Genomic DNA, 24272 nt, shown 5'->3' with positions numbered 1-24272 from the left:
TCTCGCTTGGTGGTAGCTTATGTTCTAGGTCCAGGTCTAGGTCTAGGTCTAGGCCGCCTGACTCTCAAATCGAAGGTACAGAGAAGGTGAAATAACTGAAGACTCTGGGGCGCAGCCTGAAGCCTGAAAAGACACCTGTTGGGAGCACTAGCACCTCCCCGCGACTCAACGAATCTTCGGTTCCTCTCGGCTCCTCTTCGGCTGAGTTCGGCCTCGCTCGTCTTCTAGGGCTCGGCTCTCTTCGGCTGCGTTCGGCCGGCTCGTGTCCTCTCGGGCTCGGCTCTCTTCGGCCGCGCTCTGCTCGCTCTCGTCTCGGACTCGGCTCTCTTCGGCTACGTTCGGCCGCGGCGGCCGAAGGGCGCCCATGGAACCGGGCTTGCCGGCTCGAGAGACAGCTATGGCGCCGCTGCTGGAGTATGAACGGCAGCTGGTGCTGGAACTACTGGACGCGGACGGGCTGGTGGTGTGCGCCCGTGGCCTCGGCGCAGACCGGCTCCTCTACCACTTCCTCCGGCTGCACTGCCACCCGGCGTGCCTGGTGCTGGTGCTCAACACGCAGCCAGCCGAGGAGGTGCGGCCGCCCGCGCTGGGGGAGGGGACCCCGGGAACGCTGGGAGCCTTCGTAGCAGACGCAGGCCTCGGCGCGGAGGCCAGGTTTCTGAGGGCGATGCGGGTCCCTGACGCGGGCGGGAAGGCGTTGAATAGGGTTCCCTGAGACAGATGCAGGCCCCTGACGCGTGTGCGGGGACGCTGAGACGGTGGGCGGGGTCGCAGGACCCTGACACGGGTTCGAGGACCTGAAAGGGTTGGAGGGTCTCTGAGAGGAGTAGGGGAGTCATTTGAGAAGCGTGGAGGTGGGAAGGATTGGAGATCTCTGAAGAGGGTGGGGAGTTGTCTGGTGGAGGATGTGGAAGGGAATAACGAGGCAGTCCTGAAGTTGGGTATTAAGGGACTGGCTGGAGGTAGAGGAGTGAGGTCTCTAAAAGGGAACAGTGATGGGGATGGAGGAATCTCTGAAGGGAATGGGGAGACGTGAAAGGAGACGCTGAGGTTGGGGAGAACCCTGTAGGGAAGAGGAGGGACTGGGGGTTCACCCAGGCTGTGGGAAGAGGGGCATAGGGTCAGAAGGGAAGGGAGCTGGAAGCTGAGGGTATTGGGGAAGGGTACCTGGGTTAGGGAGAGTGGAGAACACTGAGGAAGATAGAAGGGGGATACACCTTTGCTGAGGGGTAGTGACAGGCGACACAGCTTGATCTGACGACTCTGATGAGCCCTTAGATATCTAGAGCGGATGGCCAGAAGGAAAATGCCAGCTGAGAAGAGTGACCACACACTCCCTGACTGATCCATCTAGGTATCCCTAGTGCTTGACTAGCGCTTAGCACAACACGGGGGCCCCCCCAGGAAAGGTGGTATCAAACTTAAAGGACCAAGGGTCCCATTGACATGATGAAATCCCCTCTAGGGTGGACCAGGACAGAACTAATAGTCTAAAACACCACCTGGGGAAAGGATTCCCTTGTTATCTTCTCACATGGTATTTACACTTGCTTGCAGAGTTGCCTCTGGTGGGCAGTATTTTCTAGGTAGCAGAAGTCTTTCAACTCAGGATTTTAAAAGTCTTTTGTTGTCGTTAAACTGCTAATAACATCTCAAGTGCAGTGAGTCCTTAGTGCAAACCCCAAAACAAAAACAAAACCCTAGATAAATGTCGATTGTTTGGTTGATCATCGTAAAGTAATTTAGTTTGTATGTTCATTATTATTAAGTTCATGATCTCTGAAAAAGGCAGCATATCACTTTAAATACAAATACTGGTAACCTAATAAAAACTGCCCTCTATTAAACGGTCTACTAATCAAGTTTGATTTAATTTAGGAATACTTTATCAATCAGCTGAAGTTAGAAGGAGTTGAACATCTCCCTCGCCGAGTAACAAATGAAATCACAAGTAGCAATCGCTATGAGGTGTACACACAAGGCGGTGTGATATTTGCAACAAGTCGAATACTTGTGGTTGATTTCTTGACTGATAGAATACCTTCAGATTTAATTACCGGTAAGAATTTGAAGCCTTATTGTTATTTGTATATACGTTTGCACTTTCATTTTTTTCTGTATGTATCTGTTCCCTCTGCTAAACTCTAAACTAGAACCTTCTTGTGAACAGCATTGGATGTTTTTGTTCAACATTGTGCTTCCAGGTGTTAACACAATACCTGACACATTTTGGATGCTTAGTAAATATTTATGGCCTGAATAAGAAACTAAATGTAAGATTGACGTTTCCTTGTTTTCTAAGCTCATATTCAGTCAATACTTAGTAATTGACAGGCATTTGCTTTTAGAAACTACTCAGATTTGAAATGTTTATAAATATTCTTTATATATTTCCTAAAAGAGTTTGGTTTTCCTCTTTAAAGAATATTTTTTCCCATGATTTGAAATTTTCAAAACAATTTTTTTCAGTATAGTTAGCATACAATATTATATTGGTTTCAGGTATATAGTAATTCAGTATTTTTATAGATTATGCTCCATACAAATTTATTATAAATATTGACTATATTCTCTGTGCTGTACATTACATCCTTAACTTGTTTATTTTATACCTAATAGTTTGTACCTCTTACTCCCCTTCACCTCTTTTGCCTCTCGCCCCATCCCTCTCCTCACTGGTAACCACTAGTTTGTTGTCTGTTTCTGTTTTGTTGTACTTCTTCCATTGTTTTATTTTTTAGATTCCACATAAAAGTGAAAACACAGTATTTGTCTTTCTCTGTCTGACTACTTCATTTAGCAAAATACCCTCCAGGTCCATCCATGTTGTGGCACATGGCAAAATTTCATTCTTTTTTTATGGCTGAGTGATGTTCCATTGTATATATATTCCACATCTTCTTTATCCATTCATCTATCCATGGACACTTTAGTTGCTTCCATATCTTGGCTATTGTAAATAATGCTTCTGTGAACATCGGGGTGCATATATCTTTTTAGGTTAATGTTTTTGTTTTCTTCAAATAAATACCCAGGAGTGGAATGGCTGAATCATATGGTACTTCTTTTAGTTTTCTGAGGAACCTCCATACTGTTTTCCATAGTGGCTGCACCAATTTACATTCCCACCAAGAGTACACGAGGGTTCCTTTTTCTCCATACCCTCAAAAAACACTTGTTATCTCTTGTCTTTTTCACGATGGACATTCTGAGAGGTGCGAGGTGATATCTCATTGTCCGTGTCTGTTGGCCATCTGTGTGTATTCTTTGGAAAAATGCCTATTCAGATCCTCTGCCCATGTTTTAATCAGGTTCTTTGGTTTTTTGCTGTTGAGTTGTATGAGTTTTTGGTGTATTTTAGATATTAATCTCTTATTGAACATATTGTTTGCAAATATCTTCTCCCATTCAGTAGGTTGCTATTTCGTTTTGTTGGTTGGTTTCCTTTGCTGTGCAAAAGCTTTTTAGTTTGATTATTTTTGTTTTTGTTTCCCCTGCCTAAGGAGACAGATCCAAAAATTATTGCTAAGACAGATGTCAGAGAGCATACTGCTTATGTTTTCTCCTAGGAGTTTTATGGTTTCAGGTCTTACAGTTAGGTCTCTAATCCATTTTGACTTTATTTTTGTATATGGTGTGAGAAAAATGTTTTAATTTCTTTCTTTTACATGTAGTTGTCCAGATTTCCCAACACCAGTTATTGAAGAGACTGTCTTTTCCCCATTGTATATTCTTGACTACTCTGTCGTAGATTAATTGATCATGTGCATGAGTTTATTTGGGAGCTTTCTATTCTGTTCCATTGATCTCTGGGTCTGGTTTTGGGGCAGTACATGCTGTTTTGGTTACTGTAACTTTGTAGTATAGTCTCAAGTCAGGGAACATGATACCTTCAGTGTTCTTTTTTCTCAAGATTGCTTTGGCTATTTAGAGTCTTTTGTGATTCCAATCAAAATTTAGGATTATTTGTTCTAGTTCTAGGAAAAATGTCATAGGTATTTTGATGAGGATTGCATTAACTCTGTAGATTGCTTTGGGTAATGTGGACATTTTAACAATATTCTTCCAATTGATGAACAAAGGATATATTTCCATTTATTTGTATTGTCTTCAGTTTCTTTGATCAGTGTCTTATAGTTTTCAGAGTACAGATCTTTCACCTCCTTATTAAATTTATAATTGGTTTAATTTATTTAATTTAATACCTAAATTCGTAGATATTTTATTCTTTTTCATTCAGTTGTAAATGGGATTGTTTCTTGATTTCTGTTTCTGATACCTCATTCTTAGTGTATAGAAATACAACAGATTTCTATATTAATCTTATATTCTACAACTTTACTGAATTTACTGAATTTATATATTCTAATCGTTTTTTGGTGGAGTCTTAAGGGTTTTCTATATATAGTATGTCATTTGCAAATAGTGAGTTTTACTTCTTCACTTCCAATTTGGATGCCTTTTCTTTCTTTTTCTTGTCTGATTGCTGAGGCTTTCAATATTATGTTAAATAGAAGTGGTGAGAGTGGACATCCTTGTCGTGTCCCTGATCTTAGACGAAAAGATTTTAGCTTTCACCATTGAGTATAACATTAGCTGTGGGTTTGTCATAAATGGCTTTTATTATGTTGAGATATGTTCCCTCTATACCAACTTTGTTGAGAGTTTTTATCATGAATGGATGTTGAATTTTGTCCAATGCTTTTTCTGTATCTGTTGAAATGACTATGTGATTTATATCCTTCATTTTGTTAATGGTTCAATATCCACAAATCAAGGTTCAGTACTGAACTACCCTTGCACCCCTGGAATAAATCCCACTTGGTCATGATGTATGATCCTTTTATATATTGTTGAATTCAGTTTGCTAATATTTTGTTGAGGATTTTACATCTATGTTCATCAGGGATATTGGCCCTTAATTTTCTTTTTTTTGTAGTATCTTTGTCTGGTTTTGGTATCAGGATAATGCTGGGCTCATAAAATGAGTTGGGAAGTGTTCTATCCTCTTCAGTTTTTTGGATAGTTTGAGAAAGATAGGTATTAACTCTCCTAAAGTGTTTGGTGGAACTCTCCTGTGAAGTCATCTGGTCCTAGACTTTTCTTTGTTGGGATTTTTTGTTAGTGATTCAGTTTATTACTAGTAATTGGTCTCTTTAGATATTTTATTCCTTCCTGATTCAGTATTAGAAGATTGTGTATTTATAGGGGTTTATCCATTTCTTATAAGTTGTCCAATTTGTTGGCATATAACTCTTAGTATATTCTCTTATGATTATTTGTATTTCTGTGATATCAGTTGTAAGTTTGTCTCTTTCAATTCTGATTTATTTATTTGGGCCCTTCCTCTTTTTTTCTTGATGAGTCTGGCTAAAGGATCAATTCCTTTAAATAGAAAATTAGGTTGTTTATTTGAGTTTTTTCTTGTTTCTTGAGGTAGGCCTGTATCACTATAAACTTCCCTCTTAGAACTGCTTTTACTGCATCAGATAGATTCTGGAAAGTTATGTTTCTGTTTTCATTCCTCTCAATGTATTTTTTAATTTCCTATTTGATTTATTTGTTGACCCATTGGCTTTTTAGTAGCATCTTATGAAGTCTTCATGTGTTTGTATTTTTCCATTTTTCTTCCCAAAATTGATTTGTAATTTCATACTGTTGTGGTTGGAAAATATCCTTGATATAATTGCAGTCTTCTTAAATTTACTTAAGTAAGGACTTAAGTCTTTCTAGTGTATTTTTCATTTTAGTTATTGTATTCTTCAGTTCTGATTGGTTTTTTAAAATATTTTTCTAGTTCTTTGTTGAAGCTCTCACTATATTCCTCTATTTTCCCAAGTTCAGTGAGCATTTTTATGACTCTTGCTTTAAACTCTTTATCATGTAAATTACTTACGTCTGTTCATTAGGGTTTTTTCTCAGGATTTTATCTTGCTCTTTTGTTTGGAACATATTCTTCTGTCTTCTCATTTTATTTAACTTTCTCTGTTTGTCCCTATGAAGTTAGGCAAAACAGTTACCTGTCCCAGTCTTGAATCCATGTCCCTGTGTGGGAGTGTCCCTGTGCAGTCTGCGTGTGCCCAGTGGTTTTGGTGGGAGAGCTGAATCTGAAGAGGGCACAGGCCGCGTCTTCTCCCAGGGTCCACTGGCAGAGCTTCCTTGGTGGGGGATACGGCTGGAGCAAGAGCTCAGTGCAGGCTGGGGTGGTCAGGCAGGGCCACCAGAGCACCAGGCAGTTTTCAGTCTGCTGCCTCTGCTGAGACTGGGAGGCAAACAAGTCTGTGCTTACTCACTCTCTTCAAGAATGGAGTCTTGGTTTCCTACAGCCCACTGGTTAGCCCCACTGGTTTCCAAACCAGCCAAGGGGGCCTGTCTTCCCAGTGCTGGACCCCAGGCTGGAGTATCGATGTGGGGCTCAAACCCCTGACTCTTTAGGAAGGATCCCTGAGCTTCTGACATCCCCCTCCTTTGCTGGGTCGCCCACCAGGGGCGTGGGTCCCAACTAGATCTCTTTTCCTCCCCTCCTACCAGGCTCCATGGGGTTCTTTCTTCACAGCCTTTGTTGTAAAAGAGCCGTTCTACTAGTCTTCAGGTCGTTCTTGGAGAGAGTTGCTTCGTATGTGGTTGTAGTTTTGATGTGCTCGTGGGGGGTGGTGAGCTCAGGGTCTTCCTGCTCCACCATCTTGATCCCCCCTCTCTCCCATGATTGAAATTAAACCAATTAGTTGCTTAATTATTTTGAGAAGAATGATTTAATTTTAGCCAGAATTAATATAGAAAAGGAGTCATATTTCATGATTATTTGTCCTTTTGGAAACCTTTTCTGATTTCCTCATGCTTCTCCCCAGTCAGAGCACTTCAGAACACCACACTGTATTTGCCTATTTATTTGTCTGTCTCGCTCATGAGATGACAAGCTTCCTAAGAGTAAGGAACAACTTGTTCATCCCAGGACAAGTAACTGGTACATAGTAGGTACCAAACACATATATATTGGGTGAGTGATGCATGTATGTACGACAATTTTTAATGAACTTTCGAAGGGCAGAGAGGTTGTGGAATTCATAATTGTCCTTCCTACCATATCTATCACATTGCCCTGAACCTAGAAGACTCTCAAGAAATATTTAATGCATAAAGGTATGAATGAATGTTTTATATGGTTCGTGGTGAACTGATTATTGGAAAGTTTTGTTATACTTTTGTATTTCTCATTGTTATAAGCACTGGCAGGGCAGTACAGCTGAGGTCAGACTCACTTGACTTTGAAGGGTAATGCCACTGCTTACAAGCAAGCTACTGTACTTAATTTTCACAAGCTTCAGTTTTCTCATTGCTTAAATTGAGAAAATAGTGCCTTGTGAAGTTATCAAGGATTAAATGAAGTAAAATAAATAATTGCTTAGCATACTGCCTGGTACATAGTAAATCATAAATAATAGCAAAAAATTGGCTCTTTATAGCCAGAAATCTTGATACATTGTAAAGTCTTTTACTGTTTGCTGCTTTCTTATAAATTTAGCTTTATGTTTCCTTATTTTTTCAGTTGATAAAATGAAAAAAAATGTATTGAAATGACCACTAGATGTCAGTATTACTCTGTGTCTCCCAGTAATACTTCAACCTAATTAGGCAGAGAGCAATCTGAATCAAAGAAATATCCAAAGTATAGTTTATAGGTAGTTCCTAACTAAAAAGGGCAAAATGCCATTCCTGTTTCTGATCAAGTCCCAGCCAGTAATGAAGCTGGAGCTGTTACTGCTGCTTCGCTGAATGGAATGTAAATGAGTGGCAGAAATGAATTTCTTCAAATGCTACACCCCCGGGATCATCCTCTACCTCCTCAACCCCCCAGCCCCTGTAGGAACTTTCACCATAGCTCTTACGGACCAGAGTGTCCCAGAAGCGTGTAACCCCCTAGAAAATCTTGAATGTACCAGCCCTAACTTGTTCCCCTGTCACTACCCAATGTCACCACCATACCCCACCCTAGGCGTCCCTGCCAACACAACTCCTCAATAGTGAGAGAACTGTGAAAATATCTCCCCAGATTGTACTTTCAAAAGAATGGGGCATGAGGATGCTTTCATTGTTAAAACAGATCCTGACATCTCTAAACAGAACTCAGAACACGCTTTCCGTGGGAAACTTTAAAAAAAAGTTACATGTTAGATTTGTGTACCCAGTGCATAATTCAGCTTTATATTCATTCAACATTATTAACATTAAATGTTGGTAAACATTTCGTTTACTAACCGTCCCTTATTTGGCAGGAATGAGGTAGGTGCTGAAGACAGAAAGATGACAGGACGGTAGGGTGCTCTCCTGAGTTAGGCGGCTTCTGGGTTTGAGCTCACCTTCACCAGCTACCAGCTGTGTGACCTTGGGCAAGTTTCTTCATTTCTGTATGACTCGGTTTTCGCATCTGTAAATTGGAGACAGTAATAGTACCTTCCTCCTAGGATTATTGTGAGGATGAACTGAGATAATGTATGTAAAATTCTTAGCATCACGCATGGCACATAGTAAACATGCTCTGATTACTACTTATGATGTTCTGATCCTCAAGCAATTTAGTGGAGGAGACAGGTGTAGAGAAGTAATTACAGTGCAGCATGAGATACAGAGTGTTGTGGGAGCATAAAAATGTGGGACTAGAATTGCCCCAGAAACCTAACCTGCTTGTATTTTTTTAAAGGGGGCGGTGTGGTCCTTGGATGATGTCACTTAACAGGAAGGACATGGCTTTGTTCTCAGACACTCATGATTTGGAACCTTTGGTCTCCTATTTACTTACGAAGTGACCTTGATCAAGTTGCTTCCCTTTCCTGGTCTCATAGTAATACCTACCCCATGGAGTTACTGTGAGGATTCAATGAAATAAAAGTCTATAAAAGTACCTAACCCCAGTGCCTGGGATAGAATATTAGTTCTCTTCTCCTCCTTCTTCTAGATTCCAAAAGAAATGACAACCTTTTGGAGCACACCATTTTCTTAACTTGAGATTCACCTTTTCTTTAGAAGTCCATTTTTATTATTTCTAACTTTGTCATATTTCAGTCCAGGAACTCTGGCCCAATAGAGTACTTGGAAAAACCTACCTGCTAGGTACGGAATATTTTATGAGCAGTAGATTAGTTATGTACACGTTCTGGTGTTATTGAAAATCTTTTGTATACAAAGTCCTAAATAGCACTGTTAATTTTTACCATATTTGAAAAACAATTTTGCTTAGCTAGAATAAATTTTAACTCCATCCACCTCAATCTAAAATTTAAACACCAAAATAGTAGAAGCTGAATTGAATCTATTGAACTACTAGGAGTCTTGGGTTACTATTGGTGTCATTTTCCAGATCCTAGGAGCGATGAGCATGGGAGCAAAAACATGTGAGTGCATTTATAGCAAATATATATGGTAACTGGCTTGGTTTAGGTCTAAAAGACTGAGAGTTGTCATAGAATAATTGAGTTTTTGATCCAGAAATGACATCTGTGCACTCTCATGTCATCTCATGTCTCTCCCTAATTTTCCATGAATCCCACTGCACCACAATGGCATGTGTATATCATACACACATATGAGAGATCGTCTGGTCCAGTACTCTGATTTTATAATTAAGGAAACATGTATGATCGTCCTTGTTTTTGTGGTTCAGGGGTGTCATTATCACATCCACCCCACAATACAGATGTTTAAGCATATTCATTAAAGATTTTTATTTCAGATGGACTAATTTACCTTTCAATTGAGTATACTCTGATTCTGAAAGTTGAATTCTTCTAATAAGTGATGGAGATGTTGCCCAAACTTCTGAAAGGCAGCTGTTTTGCATAGTTCACATCTGATTCATATATTAAAAGAATAGTGACCTGCTTTGCTTTCAGAAATTCTTCCTCCACCAGGCCAGACATGCCCCACCCCAGGCCTTTGCTGTCATTCCCTTGCCCGGAACTCCCTTGGCCCACACGGTCACAAGGCTCACCTCCTCGTCTCCATCCAGGCTTTACTCACTTAAGACCTCAGTGAGGTAACCCTATCTAAAATTGCAAACCCTAAAAAATACAACAAACTAGTGAATATAACAAAAAAGAAGCAGACCCACAGATACAGAGAACAAATGAGTGGTTACCAGTGGGGAGAGGGAAGGGGAGGGGCCAGATAGGGGTAGGGAAGTAAGAGGTACAAACTATTATAAGCTACAAGGCTATATTGTACAACACGGAGAGTATAGCCGATATTTTATAATAACTATAAATGAAGTATAACCTTTAAAAATTGTGAATCACTCTATCATACATCTGTAACATATTGTACGTCAACTGTACTTCAATTTTTTAAAAGATTAAGTAAGAAAATTGCAAACTACCACCCCTCACACATACTCCCTCTCTTATTCCTCTGATCGTTTTTTCTCCTCAGCACTTATCCCTTCTAACCTACTAAATATTTTACTTATTTGTATTGTTTATTGTAAATGCCACAGGACAGCTTTACGTGTTTTGTTCATGGCTGTATCCCCAACCTCGAACAGAGCTTGCCCATGCTCAAGTAGGCATTCAAGAAAACTGTGATGAATCAATGAAAGCGAGCATGAAAATGACATGTCTTTTCTGTACTTTAAATTTTGATTCCCGCCCTCCTCCCCACCCACCCCCCGCCCAGGCATCTTGGTGTACAGAGCTCACAGAATAATCGAGTCTTGTCAAGAAGCATTCATCTTGCGCCTCTTCCGACAGAAAAACAAACATGGTTTTATTAAAGCTTTCACAGACAACGCTATTGCCTTTGACACCGGCTTTTGTCATGTGGAGAGAGTGATGAGAAATCTTTTCGTAAGGAAGCTGTATCTGTGGCCAAGGTAAATAGCATTATGTGACCAGTTTCTGCGAGAGAACCTGCCGTAATTTAATTTTGCACTATAATGTAAAATTTACTGTCATTGCACTTGATACATGCTAGTCAGGTTCATAACAAGTACATCCAAATATAAATAAATGGTCACCACATTTGTGATTCTTTTAACAGGAGAGAGAGGATTGATAGTTATTTTTCTGGTAGCCCAGGGCTATCACTTTCTTGTACATTTAGTGGAACCACGCAGGGATCTAGAGGCTCACATACACAACAGCTTTAGGTGAACTGCAGATTTACTGGTTAAGATTCCAACTTCCACTTTGAGGGAAATAAAGCACCAAGATTTTGAAAAATCTATGTAAATTTCTAGGAAAAACATAAGGTATCAATTTTCAAAACATTTTGCAACCTATGCTAATATGTATCTTGGTTATACTGTATGGTATTTGAGAGTAGTTATTGCAGTCTTTTTCCTTTTTTGATTATACCTTACTTCAGGGATTGACATACTTTTCCTGTAAAGGGCCAGAGAGTAAATATTTTAGGCTTTGCAGGCCACGCACCTGTCACAGTTATTCAACTCTGCCGTGACAGTGTGAAAGCAGCCACAGACAATACATAAACAATGGGCATGGCTACGTGCCAATAAGACTATTTGTAAAAACGGGCACTGGGTTTAGCGCAGACCATAATTTGCTGATCCCTGCCTTATTTGAGTAATACTTCTATTCATAGAGGTTGAAAGTATTCCTGAAAACACTGTCATTTGGCTTTCCGTTTTGTTTCTTAATTGCAGTTACAAAGAGCTATTAGAGTATTAAACTGAGACCGGAAACACATAGCTCTTGCAACTCTAGAAATATTTGAAAAATGTTTGTCTCTTTAGGTTCCATGTAGCAGTAAACTCATTTTTAGAACAGCATAAGCCCGAAGTCGTAGAAATTCACGTTTCTATGACACCTGCCATGCTTGCTATACAGACTGCTATTCTGGACATTCTAAATGCATGTCTAAAGGAACTGAAATGCCATAACCCGTCGCTTGAAGTTGAAGATTTATCTTTAGAAAATGCTATTGGAAAACCTTTTGACAAGGTACTCTTTATTTCTTTTCCTTTTTAAGCACCATTTGTTATGTTGTAATTTTTAAGAATGCAAGTTATTTTAATATTTACAATGTTCTTAATAGGAATTTGCTGTTATTTTAAAATTAAATTGCAGGTGATTTAAAGTATAGTTTCTTTGGTTTACTGGAAAGTAATTTGTAGTAGAATACATTGATTGGCATATAAGCACAACTCTGACTTTTGCAGTTATATGGTGATTATCTCTTATTTTAAGTATATGTAAGAGGACGATGAATAACCTTTTGCTCTGAAATGGCAACGTTTGGATAGCTACAGATAGAAGAGTTTACATAAGAATCCTTCCAAATTTATGATCTCTTATTTGGAATAAAAATAATTTGGATGAGTTTTGATTACTGAGGAATGTGAAACTTGCTCTGTCTTAAAATTGCATTCTGAATTGAGAAAATGGTAAGACTTAATGCAAGGACTTTTTATCTAACTAATTTTTTCATCATAGATCAATATTAATTCCGATATGTAAATGTCTAAGATTGAATTGTACATACAGAAAATGCTGACTTTTAAAAAATTCCAGGCAGCTTTTTTTTCATATTTTGGTAGAACAAGTTCTTTTCTTTCAAACTCTGAATCAACCTCTTTGTCACTGGAAGTAATGCATATTGATTTTTGAAAAGGAAAATTTAAGTCCTCATTTTTCTGATTCTTCCAAAGTCATTTTACTGTGAAATAATGATACATAAAAGTAATTCCATGTGTTGTGTGCCTCTGTTTTTAAAGTACAGTTTATTATAATTTAGTGCATGGTATACCAGAAAAAAACCCTCTCACATCCTTTTAGTAGAATGTATATGTCCCTAGAAAACCAAAATATAACCAGATATGTTTTGCACTAAATTTCTGTTTATCATCACCTGGCCAGTGAAAGTCAAAGTATTGTTTTAGGCGTTCTTTTAGTAACCAAGACATAATTTGCACTTGTTAGAAAATTTGTAGATGATTTTACAAAAGAGGTGTGTAGATGATTTTTTACAAAAGATGATATACAAAAGAGTTATATGTCCCAGTTTATCTAGGACAGTCCCAGTATCTGCCAGTTATCCTGGAGTAATTATTAGTAGTATCATTTCATTTTCACAAGAGTTCCAGTTTGGACAATAGATTATTTGGTCATCCAAATATATATTACTCCTGCTCAGTATTAAATATGTTAGATAAGATGCCATGTAGTGAAACTGCTTCCAGATCATGCTACATTATCCCTTTTAGTTACAGAATCAGCTTGTGAAGGAAACGTGCATATATATAGCTGTGGATATGTAGATACCTACATAGTATATACATAAAGCTGTTCTGTGTTTTAGGCAACTTTTCAGGATCTTAAAAAGTATTCAAATTTGGTTAGTTGTTAATTTAACAAATATTTTCCCATACATGAATCACACTTAAAGAAAAAAACTAAATATTTTATTATACCAACAGACTAAGGTCCACTGTTATTTAATTTGATTCCATGTAGTTTCTCTAGTTTATGTCCTCTGCTTCCTCGTGCAGCTGGATCTCACATCTCTATCCACCCAGGATGTGGTCTCGACCAAACTTGGCAGAAATTGAATGTATCTGAGCTACATGCTTTCATTCTTCATAAAAGCAAATAAATGATCATCTGATGTTTATCAGGCCTTTTTTCTCCTAATAATGTAAATATGGGTAACTATGAATTGACTCTATCTGATCATAAAGATTCTAGTGATGACACTCTGCTTCATATTTGAAAAATTAAACATTATTTTTAGAATCTTATGAACTTAAATTTTCTATTCACTTCCTTGGGAGATAATGTTTTATTATTGTGGCAAAATATACATAACAGAGTTTACCAGTTTAACCATTTTTATGTATACAAGGGATAATGTTTGTTGAAAGTATAATTTGTATTAATTATAGCTATATAGAACATCTTTTAGCAGTTCTAATTTTTTTCTTGTTTTAGACAATCCGCCATTATCTGGATCCTTTGTGGCACCAGCTTGGAGCCAAGACTAAATCCTTGGTTCAGGATTTGAAGATATTACGAACTTTGCTGCAATATCTCTCTCAGTATGATTGCATCACATTTCTTAATCTTCTGGAATCTCTCAAAGCAACAGAGAAGGCATTTGGTCAGAATTCAGGTGGGAGATAAAAATACTAATATTTATCCTAAGAGCTCGTTTGAATAAAGTACTGGATTTTTGGGGGGAATCAGGTGTGGGGAGTGCTATATTCAGCTACGTGGTATAGTAAGATTTCAAATTACGTTTTATGTTCACAGCACAAGGATGTAGGTTTTATTGATAGCTAATGTTTCCACCTACTTCTGTATAATAATAAATATTCATATCCATTACAAGAGATTTTATTTCTAGAAAAGACTGTGTATATCACAGGCAGTCCCCAACTTAGAAATAGGTTGTGTTCTGGAAGTTTAGTTGTTATGAACTTAAAATTAATATTCCCTGAAGAAACAGGATGGGAATATGGAGTTTCATCAGCTGAAGTGGTGAAGAATGAGAAGAGGTTTGTAGGGAAACATACATACGTGGCTGTCCGCCATCTTGTTTTTTTACAAGTCACATCCTTCCCCCACTACCATGATCTTTCTCACTGTCTGGCTAAACCAGTGTTTTCTAAAGTGTGGTCCAGGGGCCCTGGGGCCAAGATTTAATACGAATAATGTTTCTTAACTGCTTCACCAGGAATATTCTCGAGTCATAAACTACGAATGTGTGGCATTGAGGAACATATTGACTGCTAGTACGCTTTGGGTTCCACTGCCTTCATCTGTGCTTGGACGCCAGCAGCCATACCTGCCAATGCTTCTGCACCATTACTGGAAATGTCAACACAGTGCAAAAAAGTCAAATAATGAGTTAGTATTATTATGAGAGTAGTTTTGAGGTCACAGACCCCCCTTCCCCCCAAAAAAACAGCTTGGGGGCCCCCAGGGGTCTATAGGCTGCACTTTGAAAACCACGGTCTAGCCAAACAGTGACAGAGGCCATAACAAGGGAGAAGATGTGGTTGGGGGATGAATAAGCTGGTGACTGGTTGATAAACAGGTCATGTGACCTTCAGAGATTCTCTGAAGTAAACTATAAATTGAAGGCTTTTTTTTTTTTAAACATATTAGGTTGGCTGTTTCTTGACTCCAGCACCTCAATGTTTATAAATGCTCGAGCAAGGGTTTATCATGTTCCAGATGCCAAAATGAGTAAAAAAGGCAAACTGCCTGAAAAACTGGAGATTAAAGAAGAGCAAGGTATCTTGTATGCTTAAGTCTTCATATGTCTTTTATTTAAGTATTTGGTGTGGAAATGCTTATCAAGTTACAGTATAACTTTAAATCTCCTTCGGCTGTGTGAAGAATGTGTAACTGCGTGTGACATATATAATGTATGGTAAAAGTATTTGGTATGGATTCATTGCCAGGGGATTCCAAATAACAAATGCCAAATATCAATCAAGAGTATTCTTGCTAGGACTTCCCTGGTGGTCCAGTGGTAAAGAATCCGCCTTCCAATGCAGGGGACGCGGGTTCAGTCCCTGGTCAGGGAACTAAGATTCCCACATGCCGCGGGGCAACTGAGCCTGCGTCCCACAACTGAGCTCACACGCCTCAATTAATGAGCCTGTGTGCCGCCAACTACAGAGTCCATGCGCTCTGGAGCCCGTGTGCCACAACTAGAGAGAGAAAACCCCCGCGCCACAACTAGACAGAAGCCCATGCACCACAGTGAGGAGCCCACGTGCTGCAACGAAAGATCCTGCATGCTGCAACTAAGACGTAACGCAAAAAAGAGTATTCTTACTACTACATAAGAATTATAGATTTTTTTTTTTAACTTTGGAATAATTACTATTTGGGCACTTGAAGTCTTAGTGGGACATTTTAACATCCCTTTTAGCTTTTAGGGGACATAAATACTAGAATGAGGCAAATAATGGGTTTTATTTCACACTCATCTAGTAAGTATAATAAATATCGTTGGTTTTTTTTTTTTTTTTTTCCCGTTGGTTTTTTAAAGCATGGGATAGGGTTAATGTTTACTTTCTGCCTAGTTCAAAGGTCTGTTTCAAAACTTAATTAAATACATTAGTAATATGTTTGAGTACTTACAGAAATAAAAGTTTTATTGTTGTCTGCTTATATCCCATGTTCAAGATTGTGAAAATCTTGGGGATTTTAGAAATAATAAATAGTTATTTTAGAAATAAGAAATACCAAGTCCTTTATTTTGTGTAGCAGTTTATATATAATGTCACAGTTGACAACTAACACATAATCATCTCTTATTAGTGACCACTCATATCACTTTCTCTCAAGGCATTATGGAACCTGTGTTAATGTTGGTTTGAGGTGTCTTCATTTAGACCATAAGGAGACCTTTCTCAAAGAAGCAGATTCTATCTATAGAGTATTATGAAAGAAGCACAAAGGAGTGGGTTTATGGAGTGATGCCTGTGTTATCTGTTGTCTTAAAAGCCTTTGGAATACTTTATAGATAAATATTATCACATAGAATGAGGTTGTCTTTTATTTCTATACAGAAACAAGAAAGGAACTGGTCCTAGAAAACAACCCCAAATGGGAGGCACTCTCGGAAGTATTGAAAGAAATTGAGGCAGAGAATAAGGAGAGTGAAGCCCTTGGTGGTCCAGGTAGGAAAAAAGGAGATAATGATATTTGCATTCAAAATCTAGCAAATGAGTCTTTTTGATTAGCTCTTTACAAATAATTTATACTATTATCTTTATCAAATGTAGAAGAGTAAGTGCCCCATGAACACTGAAATCTTAGTGACAAGCGCCTGTCTGTTCATCTGATGTGATTTTCTCTAGGTTGAGTCACTGTATATTCATGAAAGCAGGTTGTTTTACTGGTTGGGTTCTCAGGACTTCTATTTAAAGATGCAACTAATCAACTATCATATATAGAATGGATAAAAACAACAAGGTCCTACTGTATAGCACAGGGAACTATATTCAATATCCTGTGTTAAACCGTAATGGAAAAGAACATAAAAAAGTGTGTGTGTGTGTGTGTGTGTGTATAACTGAATCACTTTGCTGTACAGCAGAAATTCACAGGACATTGTAAATCAGCTATACTTCAATTAAAAAAAAAAAGGTGCAGCAAAATCTCTACATATGTATTCACCAGGCTTTAAATTTGGAATCCTCAAGGAGAAAGCTCATGGGCTTAAGTTTTAGGTTCTCAGCAAGTGTCTTTTCAAAGAAGCCTCAACTGTATTATAGAATGACATTGACCTAGTGCTAAAAAAATTTCAAGTTTTGGGGCTACTCTCTTCAAACACAAGTATACTAGTAGACTGAACCTGAACTGTAGACTGAACCTGAATTAAGTTTTAAAAATAAAACCAGGTAGAAAATAAAACTAAATTTAAAAAAGTATCTATTGAGGGAAGTATGTGGCACATATACACAATGGAGTGTCGCCCAGCCACGGGAGGAGACGAAGTTGAGCTGTTTGTGGTGGGTGGACGGCCCTGGAGTCTGTCATGCGGGGTGAAGTGGGTCGGAGGGAGAGGAGCAGGTGCCGTGTGCTGGCGCATGTGTGTGGAATGTAGAAAAAAGAAAGAAAAAGGGGCGGTTCTGAGGAACCTAGGGACAGGACAGGAGTGGAGACGCAGACGTGGAGAGTGGACTTGGGGACACGGGGACGGGGAGGCGTGGGCTGGTTCGAGGTGAGAGAGTGCCATGGACATGTATACACACTACCAAGTGTAGGATGGGTAGCTGGAGGGAGGGGTGGGATGGGGAGGGTGGGGGGGAGGTGCAGGAGGGAGGGGATGTGGGGATGTGTGTGTGTGTGTGGCTGATATACTTTATTGTGGAGCAGAAACTGACACACCATTGTGGGGCAATTGTGCTCCAGTGAAGATGTTAAAAAAAAAAATCTATTGAGACTTTGAACTCCTTTAAAGCAATAAAGGCAAGCACATAATCCTTATATGAGTAATTATGCTGTGATATTATCCCAGAACTTATGGTGCTGTGATTTAAGACCCAAAGTCATACATGTGTACTCAGAAAAAAAGCATAAAGAATAAAGAAGGGGAAAAAATTACATCTAGCAGCCACTGTTAACATTGGCATATTTCCTTCCTGGTTTTCTTTCGTGTATTTTCTGTTTCACATTGTTAAAGGTATAGTGTAGATATAATTTCTGGATATAGAATTAATGAGCCAAATGATGCTGACATTTTTAAAGTTCTAAAGACATATTACCCCATTGATTTATAGAAAGTTTTTATCAATTTTCATTTCTTTTGGAAGTATAAGAGCTTATCTTTTTTTACCCAGCTAGCAATGACTGGAGATTCTGTATATATTTGTGTGTGTATCTACATACATTACATATGTATAACAATTTTATTCATTTGATTGGAGAAAAATGTGATCTTGTTTCAAATTTTGATGCTTGGGGAGCTCAGTTTTTTCTCAGATGCATTTCTTCTTTTGTGAATTGTCTTAGTTTCCTTTGCTGGTTTAGAGTGTGTCCTCAGTTTGTATCAACTTTTTATGTATTAAAGATATTAACATTTATCATAGTTACATAAAGTGGTTTTTTTGTCTTTAGCTTTTTTTTTTTTTAGGCAAGAAGTGGATTTATTTAGAGATGCACATTCCATAGGCAAAATGTGGTCCATCTCAAAAGGCTTGGGAGCAGCCTGTCTTTAGCTTTTTTTAATGCAGTTTTTTATTCTCATAGAGTCAGTCAATTGATTGATCAGTTGATATCTTCTCACAGATATCAGTCTTCTCTGAGATTTCTTCCATTGCTTGTAAACCTGGAAAATCATCTTCATATGGAGAGGTGGAGAATAGTCATCTTTTTTTCATGATGTATCATTTAACATTTGACTGTAATCCATTTGGAATTTATTTTGGTATTTCCAGATCTATTTCCAGATCCTCTGGAAAATTATTAATTAAAAAGAGCATCTTTAAAGCCTCCATTATACCACAGCTATACTTTCGTAAGACTCTAAATATTTCTGGCTTCACCTTTACCCAGAAGATTTAAGTAATCCTGCCAGGGAGGCGAAAGCCTTTGATGAGCATCCAAGACCCTTTTTAAACAAATTGTAAAGTATCTTTAGCGCCAAGGGGTGAGCTGTGTCTCTGGGGGGGAAGGGACGAGGGGGTGCGTGGGGTAGGACGACAAGTGCGGTAATCAGGACATAACGTTGTTTCTAATTTTAGGACACGTTCTCATTTGCGCAAGTGATGACAGGACCTGTTCCCAGCTGCGAGAGTGCATCGCTGTCGGAGCAGAGGCCTTCTTGTTGAGGCTGTACAGGAAAACCTTTGAGAAGGACAGCAAAGCCGAAGATGTGTGGATGCGGTTTAGGAAGGAGGATGGCTCAAAGAGAATTATGAAATCCAACAGAAGGCCCAAAGGCCTCCGAAACAAAGACAGGGCCTCTGCCAAAGAGAGGGCTGTCAAAAAGAAGAAACCAAGGCTGACTTTAACTCAGATGATGGAACAATCTGAAGAACTGGAGGAGGAGGGGGGTGTCGAGGAGGGCTGTCCGAGAGACCTAAGCAGTAGCCCCGAAAGCTGCTTAGAAGAAATTAAGCACGAGGAGTTTGATTTAAACGTGTCCTCTGATGCCGCGTATGGAATCATAAAAGACCCCCTCACCATTATCCACCCACTCCTGGGCTGCAGCGACCCCTACGCTCTGACACGGGTGCTGCACGAGGTGGAGCCAAGATACGTGGTCCTGTACGACGCAGAGCTGACCTTCGTGCGTCAGCTTGAAATTTACAGGGCAAGTCGGCCGGGGAAGCCCCTGAGGCAAGTTGTAAGGAATATGAACTGCGATTGCATGGGCTTCAGTTTTGCAGTTCTTTAGGATTTAGCACAGATAGACCAGTTGCCCATGGGCTTTCTTATCTTTAACGTTACATTGTTATGATGTTGGTTGAGTTTATGAAACCTTATTTGGCATTCTGATCAGTCTGGGAAGTACCAGTGTGGGAAGTACGCATGGGAAGGAGGTCGAATGTTGTAGTGGATCCAGGAATCTGAGGGAATGCCCCCCTTCTTGTTACTTGCTCTTCTGCTGTTCTGTGCCATATTCTTTATGCATCAGTTGTAGCCTATGGGGCACCGTCTCTGAACAAGCCTAGGAAATTTACAATATCCTACCTTCTACCAAATGTTAATGTAATTATGACTCAGCTAAATTTCATAATTCTAAAACGTCTTTCTTGTAAATCTGAAAAAGTGACTCTAAGTTACAGCCACATAAAACTAAAGTATTTGGGGAATTATTGTACCATGTATTCTTGAGTTTCAAGAAATATCAGATGAGAAAACGATGCCTCCCAAAGAATATAGTGTTCCGGCTCTCCAGTTATCTGAGGGAAATAAACCTCAAGGTTAATATCCTGAACTCAGCCTGAACCAAAAGCAGAGCCAAGAGAAACCTCTCCAGCCAGTTTAACGAATGCAGCCTTTCAGAGTAGAGGTGAATGGAGGAGGTGGACCAGAAATAACGCAGGATGAAGAGATGAGACAAAGCTGGTGAAATAATTATAGGCTGATAAATTTTTCATACTTTGCTGTTGATCAACATTGGAGATAGCTTGTGTGCACAAAAGTTCTCTGTTGCCTGAATATGGAATAGCGTGATATTTAGAAACAAAAGGTCAGAACCAGAAGGGACCTCAGAGTTCAACCACTTGATCCATCAGTGGGAAACTGAGGCCCAGACATGGTGAATGGCTTGCCCTTGGCCACATGATACATTCGTGGAAGAGCTCAGGTCTCTGGACTCTTTGGCCAATGGTTTTTTCCCTGCCCGCACTTCAAAGAAATATAAACTAGGAAAATGAAGACCAAAAGAAAAATCGAGGGCTAAAAAGGGAAAATGTCTCTGATAGAAGGTGAAGAAAAGGGGCAGAGGAGGTGCCTCATTCAGCTTCTTAGCAACCAACAAGATAGGAAAGCTGGCCTTTTCTAAGAGAAAAGAATATGTCAAATTATTTTTTGAGGAGCTTGATATAATCCATGTCTTCTCTGTCTGTGTGTTTATATAAAATGTGTGATGACTCGGTTCTGTTAAGACATGAATAAAAAGGAACTGAGAAATTACTTGTGAAGGTAAAGGTCATATAGATTTCATTTGTTTATTTTTCCCTAACATGAACTTTCATACGCTGGCCTTTATAACCACCATCCAACTTTTTAAACGATTGTTTGGCAGAGATGCAAAGAAAAAATTTGAAAAAAGAGAAGCCGCTAAGATTGTGTTTTCTGATTTGTTTATAGTTATGAGGAAAGCATTATTCTATCCCTCTTTGTTATATTTCAGTGTTTACCTAAACTCTGCTCCTCCTTTTGATGAAAGAAGAAAAAAAAAAAACATGTGGTGATGAGACCTTTAACAGGTGGGGTTTAGGCTGCTTAATTTTAGTAAGTGTGTGATTAATGGAACCTTTTCTTCTCAGTCAAATATTTATTATTTGAACACTCTAGGTTGCTGATTTCAAATGCCATGCTCTTCCTTCCAGGGATTAAAAATTATGTGTTTGCAGCCTAAAAGAGTTCTGTCTTAACTTGCAGGGTTTACTTTCTTATATACGGAGGTTCAACCGAGGAACAGCGCTATCTCACTGCTTTGCGGAAAGAAAAGGAAGCTTTTGAAAAACTCATAAGGTAAATACATAGAAGATCAGTATGAAGGAATCAAAGGCCTTTGAAGATCCAGAGGCTTCTCTGAGTGGGGGAATATCTACTAGCCGTCAGGAAAGATGGAGAGAGGAAGCTGCTGGGGAGGGTCACATCAAGATACACCTGTAGTCTGATTCACTCCAGGGTTTATATACATCAATAGACATTTCCTTTTCTCTTCCCCTGCTTCTCCACCATCTCCAGGTGCTTTTCAGGGGTTTAATAGAATAGAAATGTGAAGAAAACTGCTTTTATGTTAATAAAGAAATATAACATAAAACACCAGCAATAGAACTGAAACACTCTCTCCCCCTCCCCCATGTACAAGATTTCTCCCTTCCCTTGGAATCATTTTTTTTCCCCTTGTAAAGTTTCCATTGTCCATGGGTGGGTGACTGTTTTACTGTTTACTGGGAATTTTTTTTTTTTTCTTTTTTGCGGTATGCGGGCCTCTCACTGTTGTGGCCTCTCCTGTTGTGGAGCACAGGCTCAGCGGCCATGGCTCACGGGCCCAGCCACTCCACGTCATGTGGGATCTTCCCGCACCGAGGCACGAACCCGTGTCCCCTGCATTAGCAGGCGGACTCTCAACCACTGCGCCACCAGGGAAGCCCAACTGGGAAATATTTTTATGACCTGGTCAGTTCAGATCAATAGAATCACTCTGGGAAAAATATTTTTTTAAAGGTGTGACATTGGTCTGAACAGATGTGTGTTTTTTTGAGAATAAGTAGCCTTTAATATTCCAAATCCAAATAGAAAAAGCTTTTGGTTTAATGTAAGGAAAATGTTTCTAATTGAGATATTCACAAACTACATGGCTACCTCTTACTCCTGCAAGCATTTGAGAAATCTAATAGCCTCCCCCAAGGGATGTTATCAAGGAAGTGGCAGCTTGGTGAGAGAAGATGGATCAGATGCTCTCTAAGGAGCCCCAGAAGCCAGGGCGGGGGCTGGACAGGGCATCCTTGATCCAAGCCAGAGAAAAGGCTAGACCGGAGGAGACCATGGCCTGGCCTGTCAGTGGCTGGGCCAGACCAGTCTTTCAAGCCTCAGACATTGGCAACATATCAGTGACAGCGAGAGGGCAGAAATCATTTTTAGTGGCAGTTAGCCAGGACCTAGACAGAATTTCAAAATGGACGGCCATCCTTCAACACTGGCTGTGGGCTCTCAGTATATGCTTAAAATATGCAGATACCCCAGTTCATCCAGGGCATGCGTTCCCAGAAACAGGAGTGCTTATTGAATCAGTGTCATTGAGTCCCTTTGAAGAAACTCAGCACGGTTCGTGGGCAGTTCTCTTCCCTTCCTATCCTCTGTGATTGTGGCATGCCTTAGCCATGGATTCTTGCAGCTATTGGCCCTACAATTATTGGTCAGTCCTTTCAGCTTATGAAAATATGTATTTTTTTTTTCAATTTTGATTGAAGCATAGTTGTGTTAATTTCTGCTATACACAAAATGATTCAGTTATACATATATGTACATTCTTTTTCATATTCTTTTCCATTATAGTTTATCACAGGATATTGAATATAGTTCCCTGTGCTATACAGTAGGACTTTGTTGTTTATCCATCCTATATATATACTAGTTTGCATCTGCTAATCCCAAATTCTCCATCCTTCCCTCCCCTAGCCCCCTCCCCTTTGTGAAGTCTGTTCTCTATGTCTGCGAATCTGTTTGCATTTCTTAGATATGTATTTTCTATTAATGTGCTCTATGGGATAGTTTATATGTGTGTACATACGCTTTTTGAAAAAGTATTCCAGAAAGTGTTATAAAAAAACAGGTATTATGCAGACTACCTCTTCTTATCTAGAGCTTTTTAGCGCCTCTCTGTGTCTCCTAGACCTTCATCTCCCAAGACTCAAACAGTCAACAGATATTTCTTGAGCATCTATTATGAGCCAACCCCTGTGCTAATGTTAAAGTGCTGGAGTTACAGTGGTGCAGAAAAAGGCTCTGTCCTGCCTCCTAGAGCTTATCCCCTAGTGGAAAAGACAAACATTGAATGATTATGAATAATATCATAAGTAGACATGGGTAGAGGGCGGCGGGCTACAAAGGTAAGAGAAAAGGGTATCCTACGAGAGTCTGTCAAAGAGATCTGACCCAGTGTGGGATGTCTGGGACAGTGTCACTGAAGGAATGACCTTTAAGCTGACCCGTGGAGCATGTGTGCTGGTTGCTAAGTGGACAAGGTGGGTTGCTAAGTGGACAAGGTGGGCCAGGGGTTCTGTTGAACAAGGGTGTGTGTGAAAACTCCGAGGTGCACAAGGCCTGTTAAGGATTTAGAACTTGACTCTGTAGCCAGTAAGATAGCACTGAAGAGTTCTAATTAGGAAAGTGACATAGAGTATTTTTTAAAGGCTCTCTCTGGCATCAAACTGAGGAATGGATAGAGCAGGGAAGTAGTCAGGAAAGCTGCTGCAATTGTCTGATAAGAACAGGTGGCAGCCAAGATTAGGTTGATGGAGAGAAGGGGACAGATTTAAGAGATATTGAGGAAATGGCATCAAAGAATTGGTGCTACTGGATGTGGCCCAGTACCTCCTAATTGCTTCTTCACTCTTT

General features: G+C 39.5%; 1 protein-coding gene across 1 annotated transcript in view; it reads left to right on the top strand.

Annotated features, from left to right (window-relative positions):
* Nucleotides 1-323: 323 nt before the first annotated feature.
* Nucleotides 324-24272, top strand: part of ERCC4 (ERCC excision repair 4, endonuclease catalytic subunit) — a 34711-nt gene continuing 10762 nt past the window's right edge. The window contains exons 1-9 of the mRNA XM_067706601.1: nt 324-571; nt 1879-2059; nt 10666-10861; nt 11744-11951; nt 13938-14118; nt 15117-15245; nt 16535-16645; nt 19214-19811; nt 21585-21677. Coding sequence (XP_067562702.1) covers nt 365-571; nt 1879-2059; nt 10666-10861; nt 11744-11951; nt 13938-14118; nt 15117-15245; nt 16535-16645; nt 19214-19811; nt 21585-21677 — 1904 coding nt within the window. The 5' untranslated portion in view covers nt 324-364. The remainder of the gene's footprint in view (nt 572-1878; nt 2060-10665; nt 10862-11743; nt 11952-13937; nt 14119-15116; nt 15246-16534; nt 16646-19213; nt 19812-21584; nt 21678-24272) is intronic.

This window comes from Pseudorca crassidens, chromosome 15, assembly GCF_039906515.1.
Source record: "Pseudorca crassidens isolate mPseCra1 chromosome 15, mPseCra1.hap1, whole genome shotgun sequence".
Taxonomy (NCBI): Eukaryota; Metazoa; Chordata; class Mammalia; order Artiodactyla; family Delphinidae; genus Pseudorca; species Pseudorca crassidens.
This window is presented reverse-complemented; position numbering and strand designations above follow the sequence as displayed.